The following is a 27699-nucleotide window of genomic DNA, read 5'->3' as shown; positions in this document are numbered from 1 at the left end:
CATACTAGTAGTATAGCAAATGGCTGCTGTGCCGTAAAAGGGTCCCAGAGCTATCTCGATGGCTAGGGGCGTTGGATTGGCTGGGCGCGTCAGCTCCCACAAGCGCACCGCATGCGATCAACGTTGTGATGCAGCGTCAGCCTTGGCAATTGAAGCTTGGCGCCGGCACGCAGGAGCACCAGCGTGCTCGCAATGCCTGCAGCGCTTGAATGGCGTGTGCAAACTTTTGCATCTCAGGCGGCCGGGCGTCGCGGCGCCTCTCGCAAGCTGTGACCCAGGGCGCGTGAAAGTGATAGAACGGTCGAAAGTTCGAGCGTCATGTCGCCGAAGTTCCTTCAATGTCTCCTCCCGCCAACCCTAACCAGCCCCGCACGACCCCAATCGGCCGCACACCGCCACACATCAGGCTCTGGTAACCGGACGCTCCTCTTTGCTTGGCGCCGGACCGTCTCGAGTGAACCCACCGGTGTGGGCGCCGCCGCTGAGCATCACGGCAAACGGGTGACGGACCTACACATAAACTGAATCACCTCGGCCGACCCTGCCGCTGCGGCCGACGATGTCGGATGCTCTCGAGCACTCTCCAGCGCCGGGCGCGGTCGTAACACAGCCGGCCGTGCTTCACCGCCGCTGTTCAGCTCGGCGGCAGAAATGGCAGCGGATACGAGCTCTTTACCGACTACCGAGCGGCAGTCGGAGACTCGTGAGCGGCAGTCGGAGACTCGTAGTTTTGGCACAGCTGGCGCTGCCCTTCACGGCACCACACCGCCGCTTGCCCGAGATTAGCCTAGCAGCGATGGGCATCGCCTGCCGGTCGGCTTGGCACGAGCCAAGCACTTGGGCGGCCGACCGAGCGGGTGAGGAGCCAGGAGTGGTGAACACCTCCCCGTCGGGCGCGCGGCGCGGATGGTCCGCCGAGGCCGCCGCAGCCCGGCGGCGGCGATCGGGGCGGCGGGGCCGAATTTATCAGTGCCAAAACTCACGAGACCTCGATACCCGCAGGCACAACGGAAGATCCAAGTCTGGGTGCTGGACGGCGCTCAGTGTGTCCTGGTTGACTGCAACAGCCCGTCGATGCCGTCTCTGAGCCTGACGGGCCTCGGGCAGGTCTGTGTGTGCCTTGACTACTGGTCGACTGCGGAACACGACCCGCGGTGCACCAACCAAATCGGCTGCATGCGGGTGCCCTGTGACGAAGATCCTCAAGGGACGTGGTGCCCCGTGAGCAACCCGGGCTGCAACGGCTCGCACGGCCAGGGGGGCTGGACCTACTGCACCGCGCCCATTGCGCCGCCCGGCGCGCCGCCACCGTCGCCTCCGCCTTCCCCGCCCTCGCCGCCCTCGCCGCCGCCGTCGCCGCCATCGCCGCCGTCGCCACCCTCCACGCCGCCTTCACCTCCGATCCCACCCCGTCTTCCGCCACGGCCGCCGGCGCCGCCGAGCCCGCCGCCAACCCCACCACCGCCGTGCCGCTGCGACGTCCAATGGGATGCGCACCTGTACGATACACGGTGCACAAACCAATTCGGCTGCCCGGCCACGTCCTGCGACGGCGACGACCCGTGGTGTGCGCCCCCTCGTCTCAACACCTCTTCGTCGACACACACATACCCTCCTCTCGCCCCTCATCACTCAACTTCATCGACTCGCCGTTACTAACACACCCAACAGACTACACACTCTCTAACAACCACGACATGCGCACCGAACGCACCCGCGACCTCCCGCCAAATCGCACTCTCAGGTGCGAAGTCGTCTCCGAGGACTGCACGCCCACCGCCACCGTCGGGAAGGTTGCATCTCACTGGTGGTCCTACTGTGTGCCCGACAGCACTTGCGTGAAAGTTCACTTTGGCCTCTTCAATCCTGCCTGCCCGCCGCCGCCCTTTCCACCCGGCAGTGCGCCGCCGCCGCCGCCGCAACCGCTGCCACCGCCCTCCCCGCCGCCGTCGCCGTCGCCTCCGCCCTCGCCGCCCTCGCCGCCTCTGTCGCCGCCGTCGCCGCCGTCGCCACCCTCTCCGCCGCCCTCGCCGCCGCCGCCGCCGCCGCCGCCGCCGCCGCCGCCCTCGCCGCCCTCGCCGCCCTTGCCGCCCTCTCCGCCCTCGCCGCCGCCCTTACCACCCTCTCCGCCGAGGTCGCCGCCGCCACCGCCGTCGCCGCCGCTGCCGCCGCCGTTGCCACCCTCGCCTCCGTCGCCGCCCTCTCCGCCCCCGTCGCCACCGCCGCCGCCGCCACCGCCGCCACCGCCCTCTCCGCCGCCGTCGCCGTCGCCTCCGCCTTCGCCGCCGTCGCCGCCTCCGTCGCCGCCGTCGCCGCCGTCGCCACCCTCTCCGCCGCCCTCGCCGCCGCCGCCGCCCTCCCTGCCCTCTCCGCCCTCGCCGCCGCCTTTACCACCCTCTCCGCCGAGGTCGCCGCCGCCACCGCCGTCGCCGCCGTTGCCGCCGCCGTTGCCCCCCTCGCCTCCGTCGCCACCCTCTCCGCCCCCCTCGCCACCCACGCCGCCGCCACCGCCGCCGCCGTCACCACCGCCGCCGTCGCTTCCGCCTCCGCCTTCGCCGCCCTCGCCGCCGCCGTCGCCGCCGTCGCCGCCGTCGCCACCGTCCCTGCCTTCTCCACCGACACCGCCGCCGCCACCGCCCTCTCCGCCGCCGTCGCCGTCGCCTCCGCCTTCGCCGCCCTCGCCGCCTCCGTCGCCGCCCTCGCCGCCGTCGCCGCCGCCGTCGCCGCCGCATCCCCCTGGCAAGGCGCCCATGCCACCGCCTCACCCTCCCGGCAAGGGTCCGAGGCCGCCGCCGCCTCCCCTGTCGTGCTCCGGCCACGAGAACAGCTACTCAGGCGAAACCATCGCGGGTTACACAGACTCTAGCCTGGTGGCCAACGACGGCAAATGTTGCGACGCCTCGACCAAGGACGACACGACGTGCGGCTTCGAGGTGCGCGGTGCTCTCTGCACCCTCTTTCGCGGGACGAGCTGCACGCTCGCGCCGTCGAGCCGTCGACTCTCCGAAGGGACAAAGGGACCTCCCGACTCGACGCACCTCAAGACACCGCGGTCCTTGCCGCCCCCAAGCAGCCCACCCCCGCTCATCGACCAGAATGGCGATCCTGATGGGCCAGGCCAAAATCCGGAAAGGCGCGACAAACGCTTGAGCGGCCTTGAGGTTGCACTGATTGTGACATGCCTGATCATCTTGCTCCTGTGCTGCTGCATCGTTTGCTACCTTCACCGGCGCAGGCGACGCTGGCATCCTCTAACCAACAACCATCACGTCGAGGCGGCGTCACCGCACACACCGGGCTCGGCTAGCGGCGAGGGCACGCCTTCTCGCTTCAAGTCTCGCCTCAAGACGCCACGCACAGATGGAAGTAGCAGCGACCCTGAGGGCACTCCCAGGTCCCCGGTCTTGAAGACACCCCGCTCTGACACCCGGAGCAGCGACCCTGAGGGCACTCCCAGGTCCCCGGTCTTGAAGACACCCCGCTCTGACACCCGGAGCAGCGACCCTGAGGGCACTCCCAGGTCCCCGGTCTTGAAGACACCCCGCTCTGACACCCGGATCATCGGCGACCACGAGGAGGTCGCGCCCGCCGACGGAAGCTGGAGCGTCTTGGACGCGGCAGAGGCGCGGCCAGCTCGCAGCTCCCGTGCCTCTAGGCGGGACCGCTCGCCGTGGCGAGAGCGGTTGCGCTTCTCGTGGGGCGGTTACCCTGAGGGTCGCGTCATGAGGATCTAGTTCCTCCCAGGGCAGGTCGGCCCTGTATGCCTGCGTGGCGGCCATAGTCTGAGGGTATCCTAAAAGTTCGGCCGATTTGGGTCAAAACCAAAACGCTAAAGCACGGCCGGCCGCGTAGATTTGGGGCAAAACACGACGACAAAAGTGGGCCCGCCCGGGGCAAAAGCCAAAACTCTCCCCTGACCCGATCAAAAGCGTAAAAGCACCTGAGGCTCCACAGAAACCTAACCCTCATTCTATGGTGGCGGCTCTCTCTGTGTCTTGAGTTGAGATAAAAGGCAGCGTCAATGACACACTCGAGCGATCTCACATGCACATGCACATGTGCATGTGCATGTGCATGTGAGAGCATGTGCAGCTGCTGCTGTTCGAGTCGTTTGGTGGGTTCGGGAAGGGGGTCGGCGAGATCCTCCGGAAGGCGGCGAACGTGCTACAGAACAAGCTGACGCGGGCCCAGTACCTCGATGGGGTGACTTGTACCACAAAAAAAGAATTTTACGACAACGAGAATTTCTCGTTCTGCGATGCGATCCGGTGCCTTTGCGATCGCGCTTCTCTGCGTTTCGCCGGGCGCGAGCTTAACCCTCAGCAGACAGCCTCTCGTCTCCCGCCCGCACCATGCCTTGGCTCAGCCGCGCTGCTCCGAGCCGGTGGCGACGGAGCGGCGCGAGGAGCACGCGGCACCAGCACGTGAGGATACAGTCCAGGAGCGGCTGCGCCTCTTCTGGCGGCTGGCCATGCCCTACTTTCAGAACGCGGAGGGCGCGAAGCTGAACTTTGGTCTGATGCTGCTCCTCGTCCTCATCAACAGCGGCATCTCGGTCATCTTTTCGTACGTCGGCCGCGACTTCTACTCGGCGCTCTCAGCAAAGGACCAGGCGCTCTTCCTGGAGAAGACGTCCAACTACGCCGTCGGGCTCGCCGTGGCGACGCCGCTCACTGTCCTCTACAAGTTCCAGCGCCAGCGCCTCGCCCTCAACTGGCGCGCGAGGCGAATGCCGGTGTCGCACCCCGTCCTCCAGGCACCTTCTCGGAACCTTCCCCTAGGCGGGAGTGGATGACTACGGAGCTGTCTCGGCAGTACTGCACCGACAAGGCGCGCCGCAAGCTCGAGACCACTCGAGGCGCCCCCCTCCCTCCCTCCCCTCGCTCGAGCCTTGCCTCCGGTGCAGGCGTACTACAAGCTTGAGATCGACCCCGAGATCGACAACCCGGACCAGCGGCTGACCGAGGACGTGCAGGCCTTCACCAAGGTGGTCACCTCGCCGTCGTCGCCACTGTGTGTCTCTTCTCTTCTGTGCTATGTCTCACTCTTCCTCACGTGGTGCGTCCAAGGTGTCACTCGACTTCTTCATCACGCTGATGACCGCCGCAATCGATCTCGTCTCCTTTTCCGGCATCCTCTACTCCATCTACCCCAACCTCTTCTACGCCATCTTTGTCTACGCCGGCGTCGGGACTCTGGCGGCCGTCAGGCTGGGGGCAGGGCCCATTCGGTCACTCGCGAGTCACTTTTAGGCGTCGGCACTCTGACCACCGTCAAGTTGGGCAAGGCGCTCGTCGGGCAAAACGCCGAGCAGCTACTGCGGGAGGCGAGCCCGAGATTGCGCGAGATGTCTGCCGAGATGGCGGGAGATTGTCCGCGAGTGCGCACGGGTGCCGGAGAGTGCAGGCGAACCTGCGCTACTCGCTCGTGCGGCTGCGCGAGAATGCGGAGTCGATCGCTTTCTACCGCGGAGAGGCGCAGGAGGAGGAGGAGGTGGTCTCGCGACTGGGCGGCGCCGTCGAGAACAAGCGTGCGATCCTCGGCACGCGGCGCAGCCTCGAGTTCTTCACTCATTGACTAGTTGGTTAAGTCAAGCGGCTGAGTACTGAAGGCACGCAGCGCAACCTCGAGTTCTTCACGGTGGGGTACTCGTACCTGATCCAAATCCTGCCCGTGCTCGTCGTGTCGCCGCTCTACTTTGCCGGCTCCGTCGAGCTCGGCGTGATCACCCAGTCGACGGGCGCCTTCAGCCACGCTCCTCGGCGACCTCTCCCTCATGTCTAAGTGAGCTGGTGACTTCAACTCAGGCGCCTTCAACCACGTACTCGGAGACCTCTCCATCATCGTCAACCAGTTCGAGGGACCGCTCCTCCGCCTCGCGCAGCGCGCACCTCTGCTTTTCTTTTTCCGGACGCCTCCTTCCTTTTCTAGGCCTCTCCTCCTTCTCGGCCGGCCTCGGCCGCCTCGCCACCTTCGTGGACCGCATGGAGGCGTACCAGGGCCCCTCCTCCTCCTCCTCCTCGCCAGCCACTTTCCAGCTGGCCGAAGCAGCGGCCTCGGCCGAGGCGGCCGCGTGGCATCCCCCTCCCTGCGGCACGCTGCGAGCGGCGTCTCTTCACACCTTCAGGCTGTGGACAGGCGGGCGGAGGCACCCCCTCCCTCTGGCACGCGCTTCGGTACGGCCGCAGCAGGCCCCGCCCTGCCGCCCTCCCCTCGGGTTCTTCTCGGACCCTTCTCGGACCCTTCGCCGCCAGGTTCGGCCGCAGAGGCCCGCCCGCAGGACCGGAGGCGGGCGCCGCGGCGCAGACCGCTGCGGAAGGGGGCGAGGCGCCCTCCGCGGCGGAGAGACCACCCGAGATCGGCCGAGATGCGCGAGATCACCCGAGATTGCGCGAGATTAGGCGCCCTCCGCTTGGGAGCGGGTCCTGTATGGCCGCGGAGGCGCGCCCCCGCCGCCTCCCCGGAGGAGGAAGGGTGAGCTGCGGCTGGAGGGTGTCGTCGCGCCGACGCGCGGTGGCGTCCGCAACGCCGAAGGGGGGCTTGTCCCGGGCGGGGGCGTGTTGGCCGTCCGCCAGCTCTCGCTGTCTACGCCGGACGGCGCCGCCTCTCCTCCGCGGGGGCTGGTCCAAGAGACGTCCGACGCTGTCCGAGGTTGTCCGAGATTGCACGGGGCGTAGGCTCGCGCCGCCTCTTCTCGAACGTGTCTGTGGACGTGCAGCCGGGGCGGCATCTCCTCGTGATGGGCAACTCCGGCACCGGCAAGTCGTCGATGCTGCGCGCCGTCGCGGGGCTGCGGGACAAGCGGCTGAGAACGGCGCCTCTTTCACAGGTCCCCCGCGGTGCACAGGCGCGCCGTCGCGGGGCTGTGGGACCGCGGTTCGGGCGACATCGCTCGCCCGCACACCGCCGACACGATGTTCCTGCCGCAGCGGCCGTACTGCACGCTCGGCTCGCTGCGGCAGCAGCTGGTGTACCCGAGGAGAGTCGACGAGTGGAGAGCTGTGAATAGAGAGCTGTGAATAGGCAGCAGCTGGTGTACCCGAGGACTGTCGACGAGTGGGCGAGGGGGAGCAGCCTCGGCACGGACGGGAGCTTGCTCGACGCCCTCGCGACGGCGCAGCTCACCCGGCTCTGGGGGGGAGGCAAACACTGGCTCGCGACGAGTGGGTGAGGGTGGGGGAGTGAGAGTGGATAGGTGCAGCTCGACCGGCTGGCGGAGCGAGGTGTCGAGGGGCTCGACGCGGTGCGCGACTGGGGCGACGAGCTCAGCTTGGGCGAGCAGCAGCGGCTCGCCTTCGCGCGCGTGCTCGTCAGCAAGCCAAGGCTCGCCATCCTGGACGAGGCGACGTCGGCGCTCGACCTCAACAACGAGGCGATCATGTACAAGGCGACCGCAAGCGCCGGCAGCCGCCCACGTCTTTCATTCGTGACTCAATGAGAAGTACTCACCAAAGGCGCTCGCGGCGGTGCCCGGCATCACCTACGTCTCGGTGGGGCACCGGCCGTCGCTGCTCTCCTTCCACGCGTCGCGGCTGCGGCTGCTCGGGGCGGGCCACTCGCCCTGCTTCGAGGTGGAGGACCTCGCCGAGGAGCCGGCGGAGGAGGCGGCGGCGGCGGGTGCCAGCGGCCTGGCTGCGCGGCGGTAGCGTGAGACGGCGGCGTGAGATCGGGGCGAGGTTTAAGAAGCTGCGGCCACAGGGAAGGGGCGACCACTTAGATTTTGTCACGCGTGCGCCAGGGCAAGAGGTCTCTATTAGAAAACTGCAGACTCTTGATGCAATATGTTCCACTCTTTCGGCTGACTCAAAGTCAGTGACTCGGGTGACTCTCTCTCGCGCTGAGACTGTGGTGTCTGTGCGCGCTGCGCAGCGTTTTTTTTCTTTTCAGTCGGACAATCCGACCCGAGAGGGCCCACATCGGCCGCTCTACTCAACCTGGTTTGTGGAGCTCCCGCAACTTACCCTTAGAGGCCACCATAAGGGACCCCATTGCCCGTTTGCCACCAGACTTTTTTTGAGTTGGAGGTAATAACTAAATGGATTGCACTCTCCCAAAGAACTGATGCATTCATAGTGCCTTCACATAGTTACAATACCTCAAAGTTGAAAAACTCCAAAATAGGCCGTCAGGACTCTGTCAGGACTCCGTCAGGACTCTGTCAGGACTCCGTCAGGACTCTGTCAGGACTCTGTCAGGACTCTGTCAGGACTCCGTCAGGACTCTGTCAGGACTCCGTCAGGACTCCGCCAGGACAACCACTGTCCCCGCTGTGAATAGAGCCCTTAGCTAGAGAGTAGGGAGGGGTGTACAGTCGAGTTACTCCCGAGGGCAGGGACGGCCCTCCACTGAGGGAAAGGGCGCACGGGGACGGTATCGACCCAGCCACGCAGCTCTTTCCTCGCGTACAGCCAACGAGTTTGCTGGTCCACAGGCAGGCCAGGCCGTGAGCGTGGGCCGGTCAGGCCTGATCCTGCGGTGAGCACTGGAGGGCTATGCGGCTCGCTCCGTCAGCCGACTTGCGCTGTCGAGCGGTCGAGCGCTTCGGGTTGGACCCGCGGGAGGGTCCCTGCGCGGCTGACATGGCCAGCCAAGCCGTGTGCGCTGCCGTGGGTGCTGCCGTGGGTGCTGCTGTGGGCGCTGCCGTGGGCGCTGCCGTGGGCGCTGCCTCGGTCAGCAGTCAGTCAGTCCGCTGCTCGGCGCTGGCCTGCAGGTTGCCGGTGGCAAATCGGGGGCGCTCGGGCCATGGACGTCGTGGCCGAGCTTTGCTGCCTATGCACGTTGCCGGCTGTAACGTTGCCTGCACCATGGCCGCGCCTCTCTTGCTTGTGCGCTTTTCATGGTCGGCCGAGTGGCGCGAGACCCAGAGTGATTTCTTTTGTCTGTCAGGACTCTAAGTTTCTGTCAGGACTCTCAAGTTTCTGTCAGGACTCTCAAGTTTGCTTGTCAGGACTCTCAAGTTTTGCGTCAGGACTGCCCCATCAGGACGATTCCGCAGAGGGCGCGCACGGTCGAAAGGGGGGCTGGGCGTCTATCATTCACTGCTGGGGGGGAGGGGAAGGAGGGTTGCAGTGAAGGAAAAGGTGGAAGTCTCTTCGGAGGCACTTGTGAGCACTGTGAAGACCGTGCGCCGTCAGGACCCCGCCAGGACTCTGTCAGGACTCTGTCAGGACTCTGTCAGGACTATGTCAGGACTCTGTCAGGACTCTGTCAGGACTGTCAGGACAGTTGCGGGAGCTCCACAAACCAGGTTACTCATCCTCATTGTCGCTCCACTCTTCCTCCGAGATCGCATTGGTCCATGGTCGCCCCTGCCCCATTGAGGGGCGGCTCGTTCGCCCACGCCTCGAGCTTCTTGGGCAGCAACTGCGAACTGGTTCGGAGGACGGAGCGGCCGCACATTGCTCGGTACCCCCCTGCACATCTAAAGCCATCCCTGCTGCTAGGGGGGGGGGTCTGACCCCCCCAGCAGCAGAGCGCTGCTGCTGGGGGGGGGGGTCCCGACCCCCAGCAGCAGAGCGCACGGACCCAGCTCTCCCGCCTCTTCGCCCGCGCCGCCCCCCCTCCACCCTGCTCGGCTCGTGTTTGAGCGTACGCTCGAGGCGGTTGTGTTCACCGCGCCTTCGAGCCCGGTTGGCAGTAGGAGGGCCCGCCGGTGAGACCACTGATTTTGGTGCCGACCATACACCTACAGAGAAAATTCTCGCCAATTATTTTACCCGACAAATTTGGCAATGGAATATGGCCGTCGCATTGCGCACTCGCAGGACTGAGGCCATGCACGACTCCGGCATGTTCTTCGTCAACGAGGCCATCGAGCGGCAGTCGGAGTATGTCCTCGCCTGCCTCGATGACCAGGAGCTCCTCAAAGCCACTTCGCAGTGGATGTTTGAGGCTGACATCTTCCGTGCGGCCACGCATCACCAGCGGCGCACCTACAACCTCTCTCAAGCCGCCTTCATTCTCTTCCCTTTCCTGCCATTCATCAGCGTGCACATGCCAAAGAGCTGTCGCCTGCCCGACGGCACCCGAGGCAAAGGCTGGACAGGGCACGACGAGCGGCTAAGGATGCTGCGGCGGGAGATGGAGGCTGCCGGGATCTCCAAGCCCGCCGTCCTGACCTGCACCTGCGTCATGCAGCACTCCCTCTTTGACGAGCTCTACGCGTGGCTGCAGTCACGGCCAAATCTTGTGCAACTCGCACACATGGAGCGCTCCAAACCCGCGTCGGCCTCGGACCGCGTCGTCGTCGTGCCGTACCACGCTGGTCACGCGTGAGAATGGCGCTCAAGAGCGCCGTGAGAACGCACTCAGGCGCAGCTGTTCGCTCTGTAGGCAACGAGTCGTACAGCGACGATTGCAGGAGCGACGGTAGCATCTACTGGGCAGGCAGTCCGTCAGTGGCCAACCGCAACGCGACCATCGTGCGCCGCTGGATCGTGAGGCTTGGCAAGCAGAACAGCAGCGGCAAGATGCGCGTCTTCCCCAGCTTCCGAGCCTGCGGGTACAAGAGAGACGTGCCAGCAGCAGCGAGGGGCGCGTCTCTGGCCGAGACAAGTCTTGCGGCGTCATCCCTGCAGGACCGCTTCTGCTATAACCGAGCTTGCAAGGGGGGCGCCTGCTCCGAGTCGGTTAGCCTCAAGTCGATGGCGGATTGCTCGCGCGCAGTGGCCGCGAATCCGAGATGTGGCCACAGCTTCTCGTTTGGCAAGGACGGCTGGTGCGATTGCGTTCCCCCGGGCAAGCCGTGCTTGCCAAAGCGAGGTGCTGGGTACGTGGCCGTTGACCGGCCCGCCATACCGGCTGCGCGCGCGGGGCGGAGTTTGAACAAGGCCTCTCTCCCCCCGGATCCCACCGGCCAGCGCTCCGCGCCTCCCTCTTTGCGCTGCGTCAACGGTCTCGGGGTGGGCGGGGGGGATGAGGCCGATCAGAAGTTTGGCCAGCACGCAAAGGGGGTGATGCGGCGAGAGATGGCGGCGGCGCAGTTCTGCCTCGTCCCGGAGGGCGACTCGCCGGACTCGAGCAGGGTGATTCGACGCGCTGCCCACGCCTTCCCGACCGCCGCTACACCACGCGCACGCCATCCCTGCCTAGGTGTACGACGCTGTGATGCAGCTCTGCATCCCGGTCCTGCTGAGTGAGCGCATTCCGGCGACCCACTGAGACGCGCGCGGCAAACGGTGATCCTTGAGGTTGATCTTGTGGGAAGCCCTGATAGGTCCCGAGGCTGACAGGGCTGTGGCAGCGGGCCTCGGTCACCGTGCCAGCGAGGCGATTCCTCTCAATGGGCGAGCAGGCGTTGCAAGCAGAGGTCCGCGCGCAGCCGGTGCGGTGCGCCGACCTGAGAGCGCTCCGCAAGGCCATAACGGCGCGGAGCATCCTTGCTCGGCTGGCGGCGGACGTGCGGTGGCTAATGCGACCTAATGCCAGCGACGATGCACTCCCGAGGTTCGTCGTTGGCCACGTGGGCTGACGCGCTGTGCGATTTTGCCAGTCGCGCTAAATTTCTTTTTCTCTCCACCTGTCCACCTTTAAAGTATGTTATGTGCCCTCCTCTCCCTAGTTCGCGCTTCGGGCGTGCGCGTGACACAGCACACACACACACCGTCGGCCATGTTTCCGCCGGATCTCCGGACAGCGTCGTCCGTCGTCGCGTCGAGCGTGACGCACGCGCACACACGATCCGCGTGAACCCGCTTATGTGGGGTTGTGCAAGGCGCTGCAGAAAGAAAAGGCTTCTGTTTTTTTCTCCGCTTTCCTTCACAGGATTTTCCTGTGAAGATTTCGGGTCCGGGGTTGTGCGTTTACGTGAAGAGGCCGTGCGAGCGAGCGCCGCGCTCTGCTGCGTGCGCGCGGCCGATATGCCACCACGCAAGCGCGCTCGCGCCGACGCGGCCGCTGCCTCGTCGGCACCATTGGTCGCTCTCAAAACGTCGCACGACGTGGACAATCCGCAACTCCAGGCGGAGGCTGCGATGTGGCGCGCGGGCGAGCTGTGCGATCTCACGGTGACGGTCGACGGCTCCGCGTTTGCCGTGCACAAGCTCAAGCTCGCGGCAGCGTCGGACTACTTCCGCGCCCTGCTGCCCGGCGACCGCTTCGCCGACAGCGCCGAGCACCAGCTCAAGGACATGAAGGCGTCGGTCTTCGAAGGCGTGCTTTCCTTCATCTACGAGGGCAGCTGCAACGTTCCCGAGGAGCTGCTGGTGCCTCTGCTCGAGGCGGCGTCGCGTCTGCAGGTGGCACCGCTGGCCGAGGCGCTCACGGCGGCGCTCAAGGAGCGCATCTCCGTGGCAAACGCGCTGAGCACGTGGATCTTTGCGGACCGCGCCAGCCTGCCCGAGCTGGCGGCCACGGCCCGGCAGCACACGCTCAAGCACTTTGCGGACGTCGCGGCGACCGACGACTTTGTGCAGCTGAGCCACGAGATGCTCTCTGCGCTGCTCGCCAGTGACGAGGTCGAGGCCGACGAGGCCGCCGTCTTCACCGCGCTGGTCCGCTGGCTGCGCGCGCAGGCGCCGGCGGTGCGGGAGGAGAGCACGGTCGCCGCGCTGCTCGAACACGTTCGCTTCTCGACGATGAGCGCCGACTTTCTCACCGAGCACGTGGAGACCGAGCCGCTCATGAACACGGCCGCCGCGTTCAAGGTGCTCGCCCAGGCGATGAAGGAAAAGTCCTTTGGCGCCGCCACGCCGCGCACCACGCCCCGAACCGGCGGGCCGCTCAACCCCAAGTGGGTGCTCGAGGGCCACGATGCAGCGAACGTCTCGGCCGCTGGCGAGACGATGACCACGCAGAAGGGTCTCGTGCGCGTCGACACGCTGATCGCTTCGGGCACCTACGAGGTCGTCTTCAAACTGACCGAGGACGGCGCCGATCTCTCGGCTGCAGTTTCGGGCTTCGGCATCGTCAGAGACAATTGCGACCGCCTTGAGAGCAACTCCAATGGCATGCCTAATGTCTGGTGGCTGCGTCGCTTCCATAGGATGGTGTACAGCGAGAACCACAAGGAGGGGTTGACACCGCGTGGCTACGAGTTCCCCATTGGCGCGGAGGCGCGCATGCTCGTGGACATGGCGGCGGGGCAGGTGACCTTCTTCATCGACGGCGTGGAGGTGCCACACAAGGCAAAGGGCATCACTGGGCCCGTGTATCCGTGCGCCTTGAGCTACGGCCGCAAGGTGTCCGTGTCCATCGTGAGCGTGCGTCGCCTCAAGCTGTGACCTGTGACGAGGTGCGCGTGGGCTGTTGCCTTCGCCGGCTCTGCGGACGGTGCCGCACACCCGCACAGAGAGAGCCGGCCATCATGCATGCAAAGGTGGCACAGCGCATGTCCATCCCATCGGATGGGAGGTGGCGCAAAGCCATCATGCATGCAAAGTGGACGACGGACGCGTCGCGGTGGGCGATGCGGATGGCGAGGATCACCGGGCGCAGCGGCAGGGCACGCCGGTCCCGACGCAGCGGCAGCGCACGACGGTCCCGAAGCAGGGCAGCGCACGACGGTCCCGACGAACGGAGGGGCGCGATATGTTTCCGCGTTAGCGCGAATGCCACATATAGGTGGTCTTACATACTTACAGCAACCGTACACACAACCCCCGGCCGGGCCGTGCACCGGGCGTGGGCGTGGGTAAAAACGGGTCACTTTTTGCGGGGTTTGCCCGCCGTGCAGGCAGCCCGTGCCTTTTGGTGTACCCGTGTACCGAGTGCTGTGCCACCGAGTTCATTGTAATAAAAAGAATTCACCGCGAAGGTGCTGCCGGGCCACCGGGTCCCCCCCCGCCGTTCCCGCCGCCCCCCCATCCGCCACCCCCCCCCCCGCCGCCCCCTCCCTCGCCGCCCCCCGCCTCGCCACCCCCCTCCCTCCCGCCATCCCCCCCTCCGACGCCCGCCTCTCCGCCGCCCCCCCCCTCCGCCACCCCCCCCTTCGCCGCCCCCTCCGCCCCCCTCGTCGCCTCCCCCACCGCCGCCGCCCTCTCCGCCTCTCTCGCCGCCTCCCCGGCCGCCGCCGCCCTCCCCGCCTTCCGCCGCCTCCCTCGCCGCCACTGCCCTCTCCGCCCCCCCCGCCACCTCGGTGGGCGCCGCCACCGAGCCCGCCTCCCCGCCGCCTCCCTCGTCGCCGCCGCCCTCTCTGCCTCCCTCGCCGCCTCCCTCGCCGACTCCGCCGAGCCCGCCGCCCTCTCCGCCTCCCTCGCCGCCTCCCTCACCGCCTCCGCCGAGCCCACCTCCCCCGCCGCCTCCCTCGCCGCCACCGCCCTCTCCGCCTCCCTCGCCTCCCTCGCCGCCGCCGCCCTTCTCGCCTCCCTCGCCGTCTCCCTCGCCGCCGCCGCCCTCTCCGCCTCCCTTGCTGCCTCCCCCGCCGCCGCCGCCCTCTCCGCTACCCTACGCACGAGCGATGTGGGCGCGATCGCTAAAGTGAAGCATTGAACGCAGCCTGGGCAGATTTGGCCTGAACCCATCGCTGAAGCCCATCGATCCATGTCACATGCGGGGTGCACCTCCCGCAAGTTGCGCGGCAGCGTTGCGTTACGAAATCGCGTTCATTGGCTGTGCACAGCCTCCTTTTGGGCAAGCACCACCCGTTGGTGTGCTTGTTATCTTTGCAGGGCTCAGCCTCGTACAGCTCGTCGCCCGGGCAAGAGCCACGCAAGGGATGCTGAGGGGTGCCTCTGCAAAATTGCTGCTCAGCCCCGCCACAGGTGCGTGCGGGGTGGATAGTGCACATGGAAGAGGTGTTGATGGTGGCTGCATCGCAGTGGCTCCTCCTTGATGCGACGTGCGACCAGGCTTCAAACTCTTTTGCGCTGGCCTTGTCCTTCAAATGGACGATAGCACTGGTGGGAGGCGACGAGACCAGGCGCAAGCTTGGCAGCTCTGTCAGGCGCGCGATCGCAGCCCCTGTCCACACATCTTCGAAAGGCAGGCAGTGGCCGCACTCGCGCCCGCGCGTAATCTGCTCATATTCGGCAAAGGTGCGAACGGCTGCGGATGCACTGTTGGCTGCTAGTTTACTGCGGACCAGGTGCCGAGCAAGACTCTGGCTTAGAAAGTTCAAGGCGCCCTTTGCAAAGGCAAAGGGTCCTAGCACCTGCTGGTTCATCCGACAGCTGCCAGTGCCGCGCGGATAGTCGAAGCAGAACCAAGTCGGTGTCTGCCGCGTCATGTTCCAGTGATAGCACTCAAAGTTGCCCCAGTACGTTGGCGTGTCGGGTGGGAGAGCTTGGAGCTGGCGAGAAATGCTCGGCAAGTGCACAAAGGTATCGTCGTCCGCCTTGCCAACGTACGCCGCCTGCGGAAAGGCAGACAACGCGCACGAATACCAGAGCCTTAGAGAGACCAACGGTCCCGTCCCTCGCGGCAAGGACGAATTCGCTCGGAGCAAAATAACATCGCCGTGCGTCTTCGCCTCGAGGTTCACATGAGTGGGAACACCGAAGCCGCGCATGACAAAGCGGACGGCAATGTCGGGCGAAGCGACCGGCAAAATGTGGCGCCGCCACGCATCGCGAAGTCGCTGCTGTGGTGCGTGCGAGAGGACGCCAAGCACCGCAAGAAGGGTACTGTCATTCTCGCCAACGCCAGAGAGACACTCTTGCTGTGCGTTGGTCGGCACGTTGTCAACCGAAACGAGGCCGAGCATCAGGACCACAAGAGCAAACGCAAAGGCTCCATTCGTCGATGTCATGACCAACGCTGCGAAGGCAGGCAGGGAAGGCGTGCAGCAGTGGCTGATGCTTCCTCCGCTCTACAACTGTCCGGGTATCCCTACGGGTCGACTCAGGCGTCTTCTTCGCTGTTTATTCACAGCACGCCCCAAAGGGAACCTAGAGCCCAGGGTTGTGCGTTTATGTGAGAGCCGTGCTTGGCCAGTGTAGCGTGGATCGTGCAGCGGGTGAGCAGCTGTCTTTTCTCTTTTTTCTTTCTTGGAAAAGTGAGGCAAGAGAGTGACAGCGAGAGAGGTCGAAGCTCGAAATGACTGACTCTTAGAGAGCGCTCACTCATTGCGTTAGCCGAGTCACACGCTCTGATGCAAGAGTGCACTGAGTGGACCAATCTGTCCGGGCAATGCTGGACATGACCGCAGCGGTGTATAATACCCGTCCTGCGCAGAGGAAGCGGGAGAGAATCATTGTTCGCTCTTGCCGGTCTGACGACCCCCCCTCGCCCCTGTGCAAGCCCCGCCAGATCTGCAGCTTGCCCTGCCACAAATCCCTGAACGCCTAGCCCAAAGCTGAAGCCGAGGAGCAGCCCCAGAGGGAAGCCAATGCAAGTGAAGCAGAGCTGCGCCAGCTTGGCGGCAGTCTTTTGCCTGTGGGGCAAGGCAGAGGTTCGCAGCACCCTGAGGGAGGCGGCGATCCAGCTGAGCAACAAACTTTCGCATGCTCAGCACCTGGACGAGGTCACATGGACAACAAAGAATTGGCACGGGCTGCAGATGCAGCGTTTGTCTGTCGTCCTCCACAACCGCCGTGGGCCGTGGCGTGGCAGACGGTGAACGAGCTAGCGTGCGGGGAGAGCGGCATTGTGCATGGTGCGGAGTGCATTGCCGTTCTTAACGGAGTCGCTTAGGCGGCTCCGGTGGTGAGCCGGTGTGTGTGCCAGTCCGCGCCAGTCCGCGCCCTTGTCGTGCCAGTGTGCTGTGAGAGAGGCTTGTATTTTAAGAATTCTTCAGATGTCTGTGTTTGTTAGTGTGTGGATCTCGCGATGGTTGCAACTGAAAAGACCTCCAAGCCCTGCGCTGGGAGCCCTCCCCCTACTATTTCAGCCCCCGGTCAAAGGTGGCTGACCGATTAGATCTATTAATAAAAAGAATTCACCTTCCGTCCCCCTGGGCGGCTGCCCCCCCCCCAGCACTCCAAGGTGCCAAGAGACAAACAACAGCACAACAACACAGACAGGCGACAGGGGCGAACGTGTGAGACTAGAGCAGGCTTGCTCCGCCTCTAGCAATCTCGTCGCCGGCCGCAAGGCACGGACGAGACCGTGTGTGGGGTCTTCTGAGGTGTCTATGGACGCCCTCCTTCTCACAGGCTATTGGCCAGCCGCTAGCCCTAACTCGCACTCATGGGTGACGACAGTTCATTGGATGAGTGGTGGCGAGCAGAGGCGCGTGTGCTGAATCTAGATCGCACGCCGTGGCATATGACTTGGGTAGGCGTGCGACCGCAGCGCGCCCGCCGAAGGCTCGACCGGGCGCGCGTGTCAGCCAGAAGTTTGCCAGTAGAGCGATCCTGGTCTTTCCGAAGACGATCCCCGCGCCACGGGTGTATTAATGAAAAGAATTCACGTGCCTACCGTAGTGTAAAAGAAAGAAAGAAAACAGACGCGACACCAAGGGAGGGAAGGGAGGCGGCACGCCGCCACCACACAGGGATTTTAAGGAGAGGAGCGTGCCTAGTGTGGTGTGAGAGAGTGCCGTGGTATATGTGAGAGACAATAAATAAATAAATACAACGGACATCCCAAGCTAGGGCTGGGTCGAGGACAGACACGTCCCCACCTTTGCAGGATTTTGCAAAAGCGAGGGGGGAGGGCGCATCGCCGCGCGGAGAGGGCTGGGCACAGGGCACAGGGGATCTCTCTCGCATAGGATATGCACTCGGCGGCACGAGGGCAAGGCTGGGCGTCCTATGTTTGTGCTCCCCCCCGGACCCCTCGCTCTCGGGCACTAACCATCTGACCACTCATCGACGGGGCTTGGCGAGCGGCCGCGCTGCGGGGCAGGGCTGGTGAGAATGGGCTCTGGCCACTCGCCCGTGCGGTTGTAACCCCGCATCTGTCGGACAGAGGCCTCGACCGCCCCTCGCGGCAAGCTCTCGAGCATCTCGAGCAGCTCGCCCGCCGCCATCGCCGCCTCAAACTGCTCCCTCATGCCGAGCGCGCCGCATACCCTGCGGACCGCCTCCTGCTGCACCTCGTCCGGCGTATCGGTTTCATAGCCGGACGAGTCAGCGGAGGCGGCCCGCTTGGCGGGCGGAGAGTCGGGCGACGGCGAGCGCGACTGGCGCGAGGGCCCGCTGCCGCGCGCGGACAGCGCGTTCTTGTCAACGAGACGGGGTCCAGCATCGGCACGGCCCCTGGCACCGCGGCCCTTGCCGCGCTGCTGCTGCCCACGCTTCCTGCCCGGGTTAGGGACAGTGAAGGAGCAGCCGCGCACTCCGCCGCCGCTGGGCGGCGGCGGCACGCGCGCGGCGGCGGCCGGGCCCGCAGGCGCGGCGGGCTGGCCACCCGCGGTGGCACCCTGCGGCTGCGATGCGGCTGCGGCGGCGTACGTCTTGGGCGCCGGCTCCGCGGCTGGCGGCGCGGCGGCAGGGGCGGGCGGCGCCGCAGGGCTCGCGCTCGCAGGCGGCTCCGTGGCCTGCGCCTGCCGCTCCTGGCGCACAGCGCGCTCGAGCTGCGAGTGCGGGTGCAGCTGTACGATGACGTCGCCGCTCTGCGTCGCGGTGAAGGAGACCGAGTACGGCGCTTCGCCGTCGTTCTTCTTCTCCGCGTAGACGAGCGCGTAGTCGCACACCTGTCGTTGGTGGTCAGTGAAGATGGTCTCTGTGCAGCGCTCGGCGGAGCCGACGCGAGAGAAGTGCCGCCTGAACGCCATGCGTCAGGCGCTGTTTGAATATGTGAGAGACCGCTATGGTAAATTCCGCGAGCAAATTCTTTTTCTCGATCTGCCTTGGCCACGATGAGGCAGAGATACGCATCACGACTGTTCACGATGGGACACGATGCGAGACTGGAGGAGCTGGCCAACCTGACGTCAGAGCCTTCAGAGCGATCAGAGGAGGCGGTGGCGGCAAACGAGGCCGCCAATCCTTCTGAGATTGAAGGCTCACGCGTTCGTGGCGTGCTCTTGCGCGTGGGATGGCGCGTCGTTGCCGCCTGTGCTGCGTTTGCAATCTTTACGACGTTTGCACTCTTCCAGCTTTCTCTGCCACGCTCGGCTGCGCCGGATCCGTCCATGCCACCTCTGCCAGCCCCGTCTGCGCCCGATCCGCACAAACCACCTCACCCTCCTCTTTCGCCAACTGAACTTTCCTTTCGTGCCCTCTTCCAATTTGATGCGGCAGGTCGGGCATCGATCAAGCGTGCCGGCGACCACATCGTGGCAATTGACTTCCAGGATGCTCGTTGTGGAGCAGGACCTACTAGTGAAGGGCATTCCCGCTACGACACAATCGAAGTCACAGTGTACCGCCAGCAGCCAGACGGCGAATGGGAAGGTGATCGGAAGAGATTTTGCGTGCCATCAATCACCCGGGCTGGCGGCTGGACCGCCGTTACAATCCAAGGTGTTGAGATTCTGCTCCTGACCTCCGGAGCACAGGTGCTCATCGCAGCCGTAGACCTCCCGCCGCCGCCACCTCCACCATGGCCGCCGCTTCCGCCTTGCAGCGGGCGCCGATGGCCCCGCTGCCGACCGCCTCCATCACCGCCGCACCAGCCCGGCACTCCCCTTCTGCCGCCTCCCCCTCCCGATCCGCCACCACCGTATGAAACTCCGGGCCGTTTTGAACAACTTTACACGCAGACATTTACCGGGGGCGGTGGCATGGCCCCAAGGATTCAAGGGCGGGTGAGCCATGTCTTGTACAACCCGGTTCATGATCAGATTTACTTTGCGATCAAGACTTCAGGTTCTGGTGGAGGCTTTGAAAAGATCTACTCATTCAACGCCAGTGGTACGGCATTGCACCGGCACCGGCGTATGGCGCATGTCCAGCTGGAATCATCGAGCGATGCTGCAACCGGACGATTGCTCCTCTTTGATGCTCCTCCTCCGCCGCCGCCTCATCCTGCCCCTCCTCCTCCCCCTAACGAGGTGTACTATCCCGTTACCAACGGAAGCTGCGGGTGGCCTGGTGTCCCGTTAAAGACTACGTTCGAGGGGTGTCGCCGCACGACCCCGGCGGACGGATGCATGTAGTGTGGCTCGACATCGACTCCTATTCAAGAGGTTGTAGACGCCAAAATTGTCGATGGGGCGACCTCGCGAGGAGTCCCAGTGACCCTCGGCCGCTCTTGTTGCGGGTTGTTTGGAGTGCTGGGATGCGACGGGCAGTGTGGAGGCTTCAAGCCGAATGCGCCCAGCGGCTTGTGCTGTCTCGACATCATGCGCAATGGGAACGAGTATCGACGCGGATGCCGTTTCCTGTTTGATATGGCCGTTTCGGCCGATGGCCAATATCTCTGGCTTATGGCAGGATGCCGTCAGCCCGTCCTCCTCAAGCTTGAACTCACATCAAACATCCTCACTCCGGTGGCGACGCTGCCAGCAAAATACCACGACTGGCTCGCGTTTTCACGACTGTCGGTCGACCATATTCGCGGCGACATTTATTTCTACGGGAAGGGACAGCTTAAAACTAACGAAAGTGGTTCGTTTCGATACGCCGCGCCAGCTGATGGTTGCTCGCAGGTTCATTGCCAACAAGTTTCGGACGTCAACACGATCTTTATGGTCCGAGCTAGTGACGGTCCTGGTGCCAAAGTCGCGCGTGTGGTCCTTGAGACGGCGCGCACAAACCGCTGCGGATGGCGCATCACTGATTTGGTTGGTTTGGTCACAACTCCAAGTGGCATCACGCTGTTGGTCAGCACAATTGAGAGAGAGAGGTTCTCAGCTACAGAGGAGCGATGGTTGGGTACGCCTTTTTCTCCTCCACACTGGGGCTCTTCCGAACCCCTCCAAGGTACAACGGTGTGTTCTCTTCACCTGGGTGGGCCGCCCAGTTTTGAGGCCATCTCGCCAGCCGCTTTGTTTGCTCTCACAAGGCACGGCTGCAACAATCGCAAATCCCCGCCGCCATCGAGTTCTCCACTTTCTGAGAAGCGATGGGCGGATGTGACAGGCACGCACAGTGGAGTATGCAGCTGTGCAAATGCAGGCGGCAGCTGGCCGGCGAGTGAGCGTCTGTACAACCGCCGCTCAATCGCCGCGTGCGCCGTCGCTCTTGGCGATGCCAAGGCCGCGTGCGAGGGCGTGGCTGAGTGCACCGGCATCACGCATGGGCCAGCTGGCTATGACATGATCATGGGTGATAATTGGGTGCACACTAGATGCATGGCACAGACTAGGCGCCGTTGCCGTGATATCAAAAACGAATGGGGCTTTGATGACTGGGGCCCTTGCGGTGCAGGGCCGCCCACAGGTTTCGACGAGGCCCGTGAACCAGGATGGAGCTGCCACGCACTGTTATCGTAAGCTGGCGGACACAGTGAATTAGATAGAGAAAAGCCAAACAAACAACTCCTCTGGGGAGTGTTTCGCTATGTGGTCCTCTGAGCATATACTGTAGTTACACGACCGCTATACTACAGACGTATATACGGCCCGATGAACACGAAAATTCTGTTTCTATGTTAGTGCCAGTGCGCGCCAGTCCCGTGCCCAGTGTTGTGCGAGGGAGTTTTGTTGTAAAATTCTTTTTCTAATCCGGCGTGCAAATTCTTTTTCTGTGGGTGAAAATGAGCTGTGCGATTTCGGGGCCCGGGGTTGTGCGTTTATGTGAGAGCCGTGCTTGGCCAGTGTAGCGACAGGTCTCTTTCTTCTTTTTTCTTTCGAGTGGACCAATCTGTGGGCAACGTTGGACATGACCGCAGCGGTGTATAATACCCGTCCTGCGCAGAGGAAGCGGGAGAGAATCATTGTTCGCTCTTGCCGGTCTGACGACCCCCCCTCGCCCCTGTGCAAGCCCCGCCAGACCTGCAGCTTGCCCTGCCACAAATCCCTGAACGCCTAGCCCAAAGCTGAAGCCGAGGAGCAGCCCCAGAGGGAAGCCAATGCAAGTGAAGCAGAGCTGCGCCAGCTTGGCGGCAGTCTTTTGCCTGTGGGGCAAGGCACCGGGGGGGGGCCTAGCTCTCGTCTCCCCTCGAGAAGGGGGGGGGCCAGGGTCCGGATCCGCCGACGGCCCCGCTTCTTCCTCCCGTCGCTCTACCCCAGGTCGTAGGCTGCGCAGTAGCCGCGCCGCCTCCCCTCTCACCCGGTCCCCCTCAGGTGGAGACGGCGTCTTCCGTCTGCGGCGCCGGGGCCTCCGCCGCCCTCCTCGTCACCCTCTCTCGGCGCGTCGCTGCCTCGGCGTCGCGAGCCGGTTCGTGGCGCCGCCCCCGCGCCACGGACACGGTTGCCTCGAGTATCCCGCCCATTTCCGCAACCGCGCCCCCACCACCCGCCGCTTTTGCGGGGCTGCATCGTCGTGAGCTGCCGGGCCACCCGAGCGGTCCTCCGCACCACAAACTCGAGGGGGTCCCGCCATTCTTCCGGGGGCATCGATCGAGATGTCAGCCTCCCTCGCTCCCTCCCATCGATGCGCACCCCCCTCGCCCCAGGCCCCCCAGTCGCCGGGATAGCCATCACCCCGTTCTCAAGGCTAGCCCAGCCCTGATGTGTGATGTGTCACTGGGTGGCGCTGCAAAGAGTACCTGAATTTCAGCCCCCGGTCAAAGAATTCACCTTTCCCACCCTGGCGGCTGCCCGGCTGCCCGGTCGGTTGTACCGGACGTACCACGCTGCTCGATCCGCTATCGCCGACGATGTGGCGCCTCGTGTGCTCCGATCCGCCAGTCACTGTTCAAGTGGGCGCTGACGCGCCGCGCTCGCTCGGTCGATCGAGTCTGGGCGCGCACGTCTCTCGCGAGCAGCCGTACCAGTTCGTCTCACGCACGCAAGCGTCGCTTTCGGTGGATGACGCGGAGACGCTGAGCGTCACGGCCGTGGGCTCAAATCCGACGCAGGTGCGACGCGCCAACGGCGTGCTGAGCGTGCTTCCAAATGGCACGGCAATGCAGCTCGACGCGGGCGATCACATCGTACTCGACCGTCAGAAAAGGGACGGCTCCGTCATCTTTGTTGTGCACGGTCCGGCCGCGGCGGCGCTGCCGGCCGCACCGCTTCTCGAGCTTCTCAGCGTGCGCGATGCGGACTCGCTCGTCGGTTCCGACGTGACCAGCGGCGTGAAGCTGGTCCTGCTCGTGGAGCACGCGGCGGATGCCGCCCACGACGTTGCCTATGTGTGGTTTGCTTGGGACACGCTGATCAAGTACGAGCGCGCGGCCGGCACGGAGCCGCTGCGGCAGCTCGCGGCGCGGCTCACGCCCGGTGGTCGCTTCTACGAGGCTGCAGCCAAGACGGAGTGGGTGGACAAGCAGCGAGTGGACGAGGGCCTCAAGCCGTGGCGGAATGTCTGCGAGTGGAAGTGCAACCCGCCGCACACGTGGCAGAGCTTCTCTCAGGACGCGCAACGCCTGGCATCCGCTGCCGCGTGCGGACCACGCGAGCTACGCGGCGCTCTAGAGGCCCTCGCACCTCCGAGCTCGGACCATCTCCCGCCTGCTCGCGAGGGGAGTGGAGGCAAGCGGCGGCGCAACGAGCCGCCGTCCGCGCCAGGGCCGTCTGCTGACGACGACGGCGGGCGGGCGCTTTGCCCGCCGTGGGAGCTGCCGTTGGGCGAGGGCCGCTGGTACCTGACTGCGCGACACCTGCATGGCGGCACGGTCTCCTACGGGGGCCGCAACATCACGCCGAACGAACACAGCAAGCCGTGCAGCCTGGCCGCATTCACGCCCGAGTACGTTCCCGCCGACCTCGCCTCGACACTCACGCGCCTCCTCGATGGCGTCGACGTCGTGCCCTTCGACGACTCGGCGCGCTTCGATGACTCGGTACAAGCACCCGCGACGGTCCCCAACGCGTTCGGCGGCATGCGCCCGCCCAGCTCGCCCTCGCGCCTGGCGTTCGCCGAGGCGGAGGGCTTGACGTACCGGTACGGCAGGGTGCGGTACGTGACGAAGCCGACGCTGTGGTCGGAGGGCGTCGCGGGCCGGCCTGAGGAAGAGGCGCGGCTGGGCTGGAGCCCCCGCCCCTGCCCCACTCGAGAGGATCACTGTCCGCTTGCCTCCCCCTCCCCCTCAGGCGCAGCTCTGCCGGCTGCTGCGAAGGCTCGCGGCGCAGCTCTCGGAGCGGGAGCTGAAGGGGAGACCGCACAGGTTCAACTACGTCCTCGTGCAGAGGCGCGCTCACCCACGCGCACTGGGCATTGCACTTGCCATGCCGCCGGGCTCTTGTTGAAGGACGTGGAGACAGAGGGACAGCTTGGTCCTTGCTATCGTGTGGAGGGAGTTCACCTCACTCTTCCCTTACCTTAGGTACGCCGGTCGCGACACGTGCCTCTCGTGGCACCGCGACAGGGCGGAGGCGCAGGGCTCGAGCGACGCGGGGCAGGTCTAGACGAATGGACACCTCATTAGAGACCGTGGCGCGTCCCCACCCCTTCCGTCCTGGGGCAGGTCTACGATACGCCCGTCGCCTCCATCTCGCTCGGCGCGTCGCGCGTCTTCGCGTTCTGCCCCGACGCGTACAAGGACAAGCAGCCGCAGTACGGGCTCCGCCTCTCGCACGGCTCTCTCCTCGTGATGACCGCCGAGTGCAACCGCGAGTACGCGCACGCGCTGCTGCAGGGCAGCACCGCGGATGGGGAGGGCGCGCGCTACAACCTCACCTTTCGGTGTATGCAGGGCGGGCCGCCGGGGGTGTGATAGAAATGTGAGAAAAGTTGCCTGAGCACAGGCCACAAGCCGCCTTGAGGACAAACCTCGAGGGACAAGCCTGAGCTCCCGTCGCTGCGCGCACTGCGGGCCGGCAGAGAAAGGAAGAAACAAGAAGCGAGACGTGATTTCTTCTTCTCCTGTGTTAGTGCCGCGAACCGCGCGGTCCGCGTTAATTCTGTTCCTTTTATTGGAATATTGATTGCCAGTGCGGCCAGTCCCGCGCCCAGGAAAGGAAGAAAGAAAATAAACACCCAAACGGTGGGATGGCCACAGTGCTGTGCTCTAAAATTCTTTCCCTAGGGTAAAGTACATTTGTGGAAAAGAATTTGGACACGCTCTCTCTCACAGCAGACAGGCTCGACACAGGTGCGAACTGGCGCGTGCTAGCATAAATAAATAAATAAAACGGGCACGCCAAACGAGGGGTGGGAGAAGGACAGGGTCCCCACCTGCACGAGCAGGATCTTGCAAGGACGATCAGGGACACAGGGGAACGGGAGCGGGGAGCGCATCGCGACACGGAGGGGGGCTGGGCAGGGTTTACCCACACGACAGGGTCCCAGGGATTCCTCTCTCGTATAGGACAGGTGCTAGCGAAGAAAGAAAGAAAAGAAAGAAAGAAAACAGACACGCCAAACGAGGGATGGGACGAGGACAGGGTCCCCACCTGCACGAGCAGGATTTTGGAAGAACGATCAGGGGGACAGGTGGGGCTCTCCTGCTCCTGACAAGGGACACGACAGGCTCGCAGCGCGGTGCGCGGTGGACTCCCACATCCACTGGCGGTCTCATCTCAGTCTAGCGACCTGCCTCCAGCTTGTCGCTGGCAGTCTCTCCTACCACAGGCACACTGACACAGGGGTGGCAGGGGCGGCGGCACGAGTCTCCCACATACTATGCGGGCCTCACTAGAGGTGCGGCCTGTGCGTGTCCTCGCCCTTGAGGGGGGAGGGGAAGGGGCTGTGTGTCTGTGCATGTGCATGTGTGTGTGTGTGTGTGTGTGTGTGTGTGTGTGTGTGTGTGTGTGTGTGTGTGTGTGTGTGTGTGTGCGTGTGCGTGTGCGTGTGCGAGCCGCCCTGAACGCCACGAGCGCGCCGCGAGCGCCGTAGCGCCGGCGAGCGCCGTCGGCAGCGCGCGACCGCCACCCAAAAGCGGAGGTACATCAGGAGCCGCAGCCGGCCTGCTCTATCAGCCCCGCAGCCGCGGTGGCGCGACCGGACCGCGGTCGCTCCAGGCGCCTTTTGGCCCCGGTTCGAATCGCGGTTGGCGCGCGCCCTCGCGGAGCGACGCGTGGCGCGCGACGCCCGCGCGTGCGCGTGCGCGCCCAGCCGAGCCCTAGGCCGTATGCCGTCTGCCGTCTGCCGTCGGCCGTCGGCCGTCGGCCGTCGGCCGCCGGCCGCCGCCGCCGCCGTAGCGGCGGCGAGCGCTCGCCTTTTGCGCGACGCGCAGTGTGGACGCGCGCCGCCCAGCGCCGGACGTGCCGGAGCCGGTCCGGCGCGCGCGCGGGCGGCCAGCGCCTGTAAACAGACAGCTGCCGCCCACACGTTCAAAGGTGCTAGCATTTGTGGAAAAGAACCGCAGAAAATTCTTTTCGTCGCGATGTCCCCGCCGCGCCGCCGCTCGCGCCGCCTCGCCTCCGCCGCCGCCGCCGCCGCACACTGCCCCCTCACCGACCTGCCCCCTGAGCTTCTCGCGCGCGTCATCTCCCGCTTCGACAGCCCCGCCGACATCGCTCGCGTCGCGGCCGTCTCGCTGCTCTTCCACGCCTCGCTTGCGCTGGAGGGCATCCGCTTGTGGGCGCGAGAGCGCGGCTTCGAGCTGCCGGCGCAGCCAGAGGACGAGGGCTGCGCCGTGCGGTGGCTGTGCTGTTCTGCGCTGCTGTGTGAGTCCAACCCGCCGGCGAGGGCGGCGGCAGGCCTTCAGCACAGCCTCTTCATCGACGGCGAGGGGCGGCTCTCGTCGTGCGGCTCGGCTCCGTCCTACTTCCCAGGGCTGCTCGGGCACGGCGAGGGCGTGACGCGGCTCAACACGCCGACCCGCCTCCCTTCCCCGCTGGGCGGTGAGCGTGTCGTGAGCGTGTCGGCTGGAGGCGGGCACAGCCTCGTCCGCACCGCCGACGGCACCGTCTGGAGCTGGGGCCGTGGAGGCTTTGGCATGCTGGGCCATGGCGACGAGCAGCACCAGCTGCTGCCCAAGAAGATCGAGGCCTTTGCTGGCCAGCGCGTCGTCGCTGTTTCGGCGGGGAACACACACAGCCTCGCCCTCGCCGCCGACGGCGCTCTCTGGAGCTGGGGCTATGGATACTTTGGCCGGTTGGGCCACGGCGACGAGCAGCAGCAGTGGCAGCCCAAGAAGGTCGAGGCCTTTGCTGGCCATCGCGTCGTCGCCGTGTCGGCTGGAACCGCGCACAGCGTCGCCATCACCGCCGACGGCAGCGTCTGGAGCTGGGGCCAGGGACACTTTGGCCAGCTGGGCCACGGCGACACGCAGAGCCAGCTGCTGCCGAAGAAGGTCGAGGCTTTGGCTGGCCAGCGCGTCATCGCTGTGTCGGCTGGATACTTCCACAGCATCGCCCTCACCGCCGACGGCACCGTCTGGAGCTGGGGCGATGGAGGCCACGGCCGGCTGGGCCACGGCGACCGGCAGGACCAGCTGCTGCCAAAGAAGGTCGAGGCCTTGGCTGACCAGCGTGCCGTCGCTGTCTCGGCTGGAGGCCGGCACAGCTTCGCCCTCACCGCCAACGGCGCTGTCTGGAGCTGGGGCGGTGGAGCCTGGGGCCAGCTTGGCCACGGCGACGAGCAGAGCCAGCCGCTACCGAAGCAGGTCGAGGCCTTTGCTGGCCAGCGCGTCGTCGCTGTGTCGGCTGGAAGCAGCCACGGCCTCGCCCTCGCCGCCGGTGGTGCCGTCTGGAGCTGGGGCAAGGGCGAGGACGGCTGCCTAGGCCACGGAGAGGACCTGTCGAACCAGCTGCTGCCCAAGAAGATCGAGGCGTGAGCGCAGGGGTAGTTAGCTAGAGCCGAGAGGGTGGAGGTGCAGCAGCGGGTATGTTCTGACGAAAATAAGAGAATGAAAAAAATGCTTTTCGAGCTCGAGTTTTCGAGATGGCTGTCTCCGAGATCGAGATTCGAGTGTGACGGGTCTCCTACGGCTTTACCTTGT

At 65.2% G+C, this 27699-nt stretch overlaps 7 protein-coding genes across 7 annotated transcripts; 4 read left to right on the top strand and 3 right to left on the bottom strand.

Annotated features, from left to right (window-relative positions):
- Nucleotides 1–1846: 1846 nt before the first annotated feature.
- On the bottom strand, nt 1847–2752 carry EMIHUDRAFT_105162 (hypothetical protein; the record flags this gene model as incomplete). The annotated part of the gene is made up of 1 exon (XM_005762777.1): nt 1847–2752. The coding sequence occupies one exon, from the start codon at nt 2750–2752 to the stop codon at nt 1847–1849; it is 906 nt and encodes a 301-aa protein (XP_005762834.1).
- A 1509-nt stretch (nt 2753–4261) lies between these two features.
- Nucleotides 4262–7789, top strand: EMIHUDRAFT_428064 (hypothetical protein). Its single transcript, XM_005762776.1, has 11 exons — nt 4262–4716; nt 4782–4830; nt 4907–4987; nt 5070–5241; nt 5402–5530; nt 5612–5732; nt 5885–6073; nt 6652–6765; nt 6830–7001; nt 7196–7387; nt 7455–7789. The coding sequence occupies exons 1-11, from the start codon at nt 4472–4474 to the stop codon at nt 7644–7646; spliced, it is 1656 nt and encodes a 551-aa protein (XP_005762833.1). The 5' UTR covers nt 4262–4471; the 3' UTR covers nt 7647–7789.
- Nucleotides 7790–9738: 1949 nt separating this feature from the next.
- On the top strand, nt 9739–11470 carry EMIHUDRAFT_215578 (hypothetical protein; the record flags this gene model as incomplete). Its single annotated transcript, XM_005762775.1, has 6 exons — nt 9739–10264; nt 10333–10514; nt 10578–10772; nt 10929–11024; nt 11092–11134; nt 11232–11470. The coding sequence occupies 6 exons, from the start codon at nt 9739–9741 to the stop codon at nt 11468–11470; spliced, it is 1281 nt and encodes a 426-aa protein (XP_005762832.1).
- A 388-nt stretch (nt 11471–11858) lies between these two features.
- EMIHUDRAFT_215577 (hypothetical protein) lies at nt 11859–13220 on the top strand (the record flags this gene model as incomplete). The annotated part of the gene is made up of 1 exon (XM_005762774.1): nt 11859–13220. One exon carries the CDS (start codon nt 11859–11861, stop codon nt 13218–13220), a length of 1362 nt encoding a protein of 453 aa, XP_005762831.1.
- Nucleotides 13221–14410: 1190 nt separating this feature from the next.
- Nucleotides 14411–15685, bottom strand: EMIHUDRAFT_215576 (hypothetical protein; the record flags this gene model as incomplete). The annotated part of the gene is made up of 1 exon (XM_005762773.1): nt 14411–15685. The coding sequence occupies one exon, from the start codon at nt 15683–15685 to the stop codon at nt 14411–14413; it is 1275 nt and encodes a 424-aa protein (XP_005762830.1).
- A 1983-nt stretch (nt 15686–17668) lies between these two features.
- EMIHUDRAFT_465229 (hypothetical protein) lies at nt 17669–19424 on the bottom strand (the record flags this gene model as incomplete). The annotated part of the gene is made up of 2 exons (XM_005762772.1): nt 17669–18514; nt 19359–19424. The coding sequence occupies 2 exons, from the start codon at nt 19422–19424 to the stop codon at nt 17669–17671; spliced, it is 912 nt and encodes a 303-aa protein (XP_005762829.1).
- Nucleotides 19425–22527: 3103 nt separating this feature from the next.
- On the top strand, nt 22528–24528 carry EMIHUDRAFT_215572 (hypothetical protein; the record flags this gene model as incomplete). The annotated part of the gene is made up of 4 exons (XM_005762771.1): nt 22528–23775; nt 23906–23979; nt 24139–24214; nt 24280–24528. 4 exons carry the CDS (start codon nt 22528–22530, stop codon nt 24526–24528), a joined length of 1647 nt encoding a protein of 548 aa, XP_005762828.1.
- Nucleotides 24529–27699: the final 3171 nt, after the last annotated feature.

The sequence above is a fragment of the Emiliania huxleyi genome (assembly GCF_000372725.1).
Source record: "Emiliania huxleyi CCMP1516 unplaced genomic scaffold EMIHUscaffold_66, whole genome shotgun sequence".
In the NCBI taxonomy this organism is placed as follows: Eukaryota; Haptophyta; order Isochrysidales; family Noelaerhabdaceae; genus Emiliania; species Emiliania huxleyi.
This window is presented reverse-complemented; position numbering and strand designations above follow the sequence as displayed.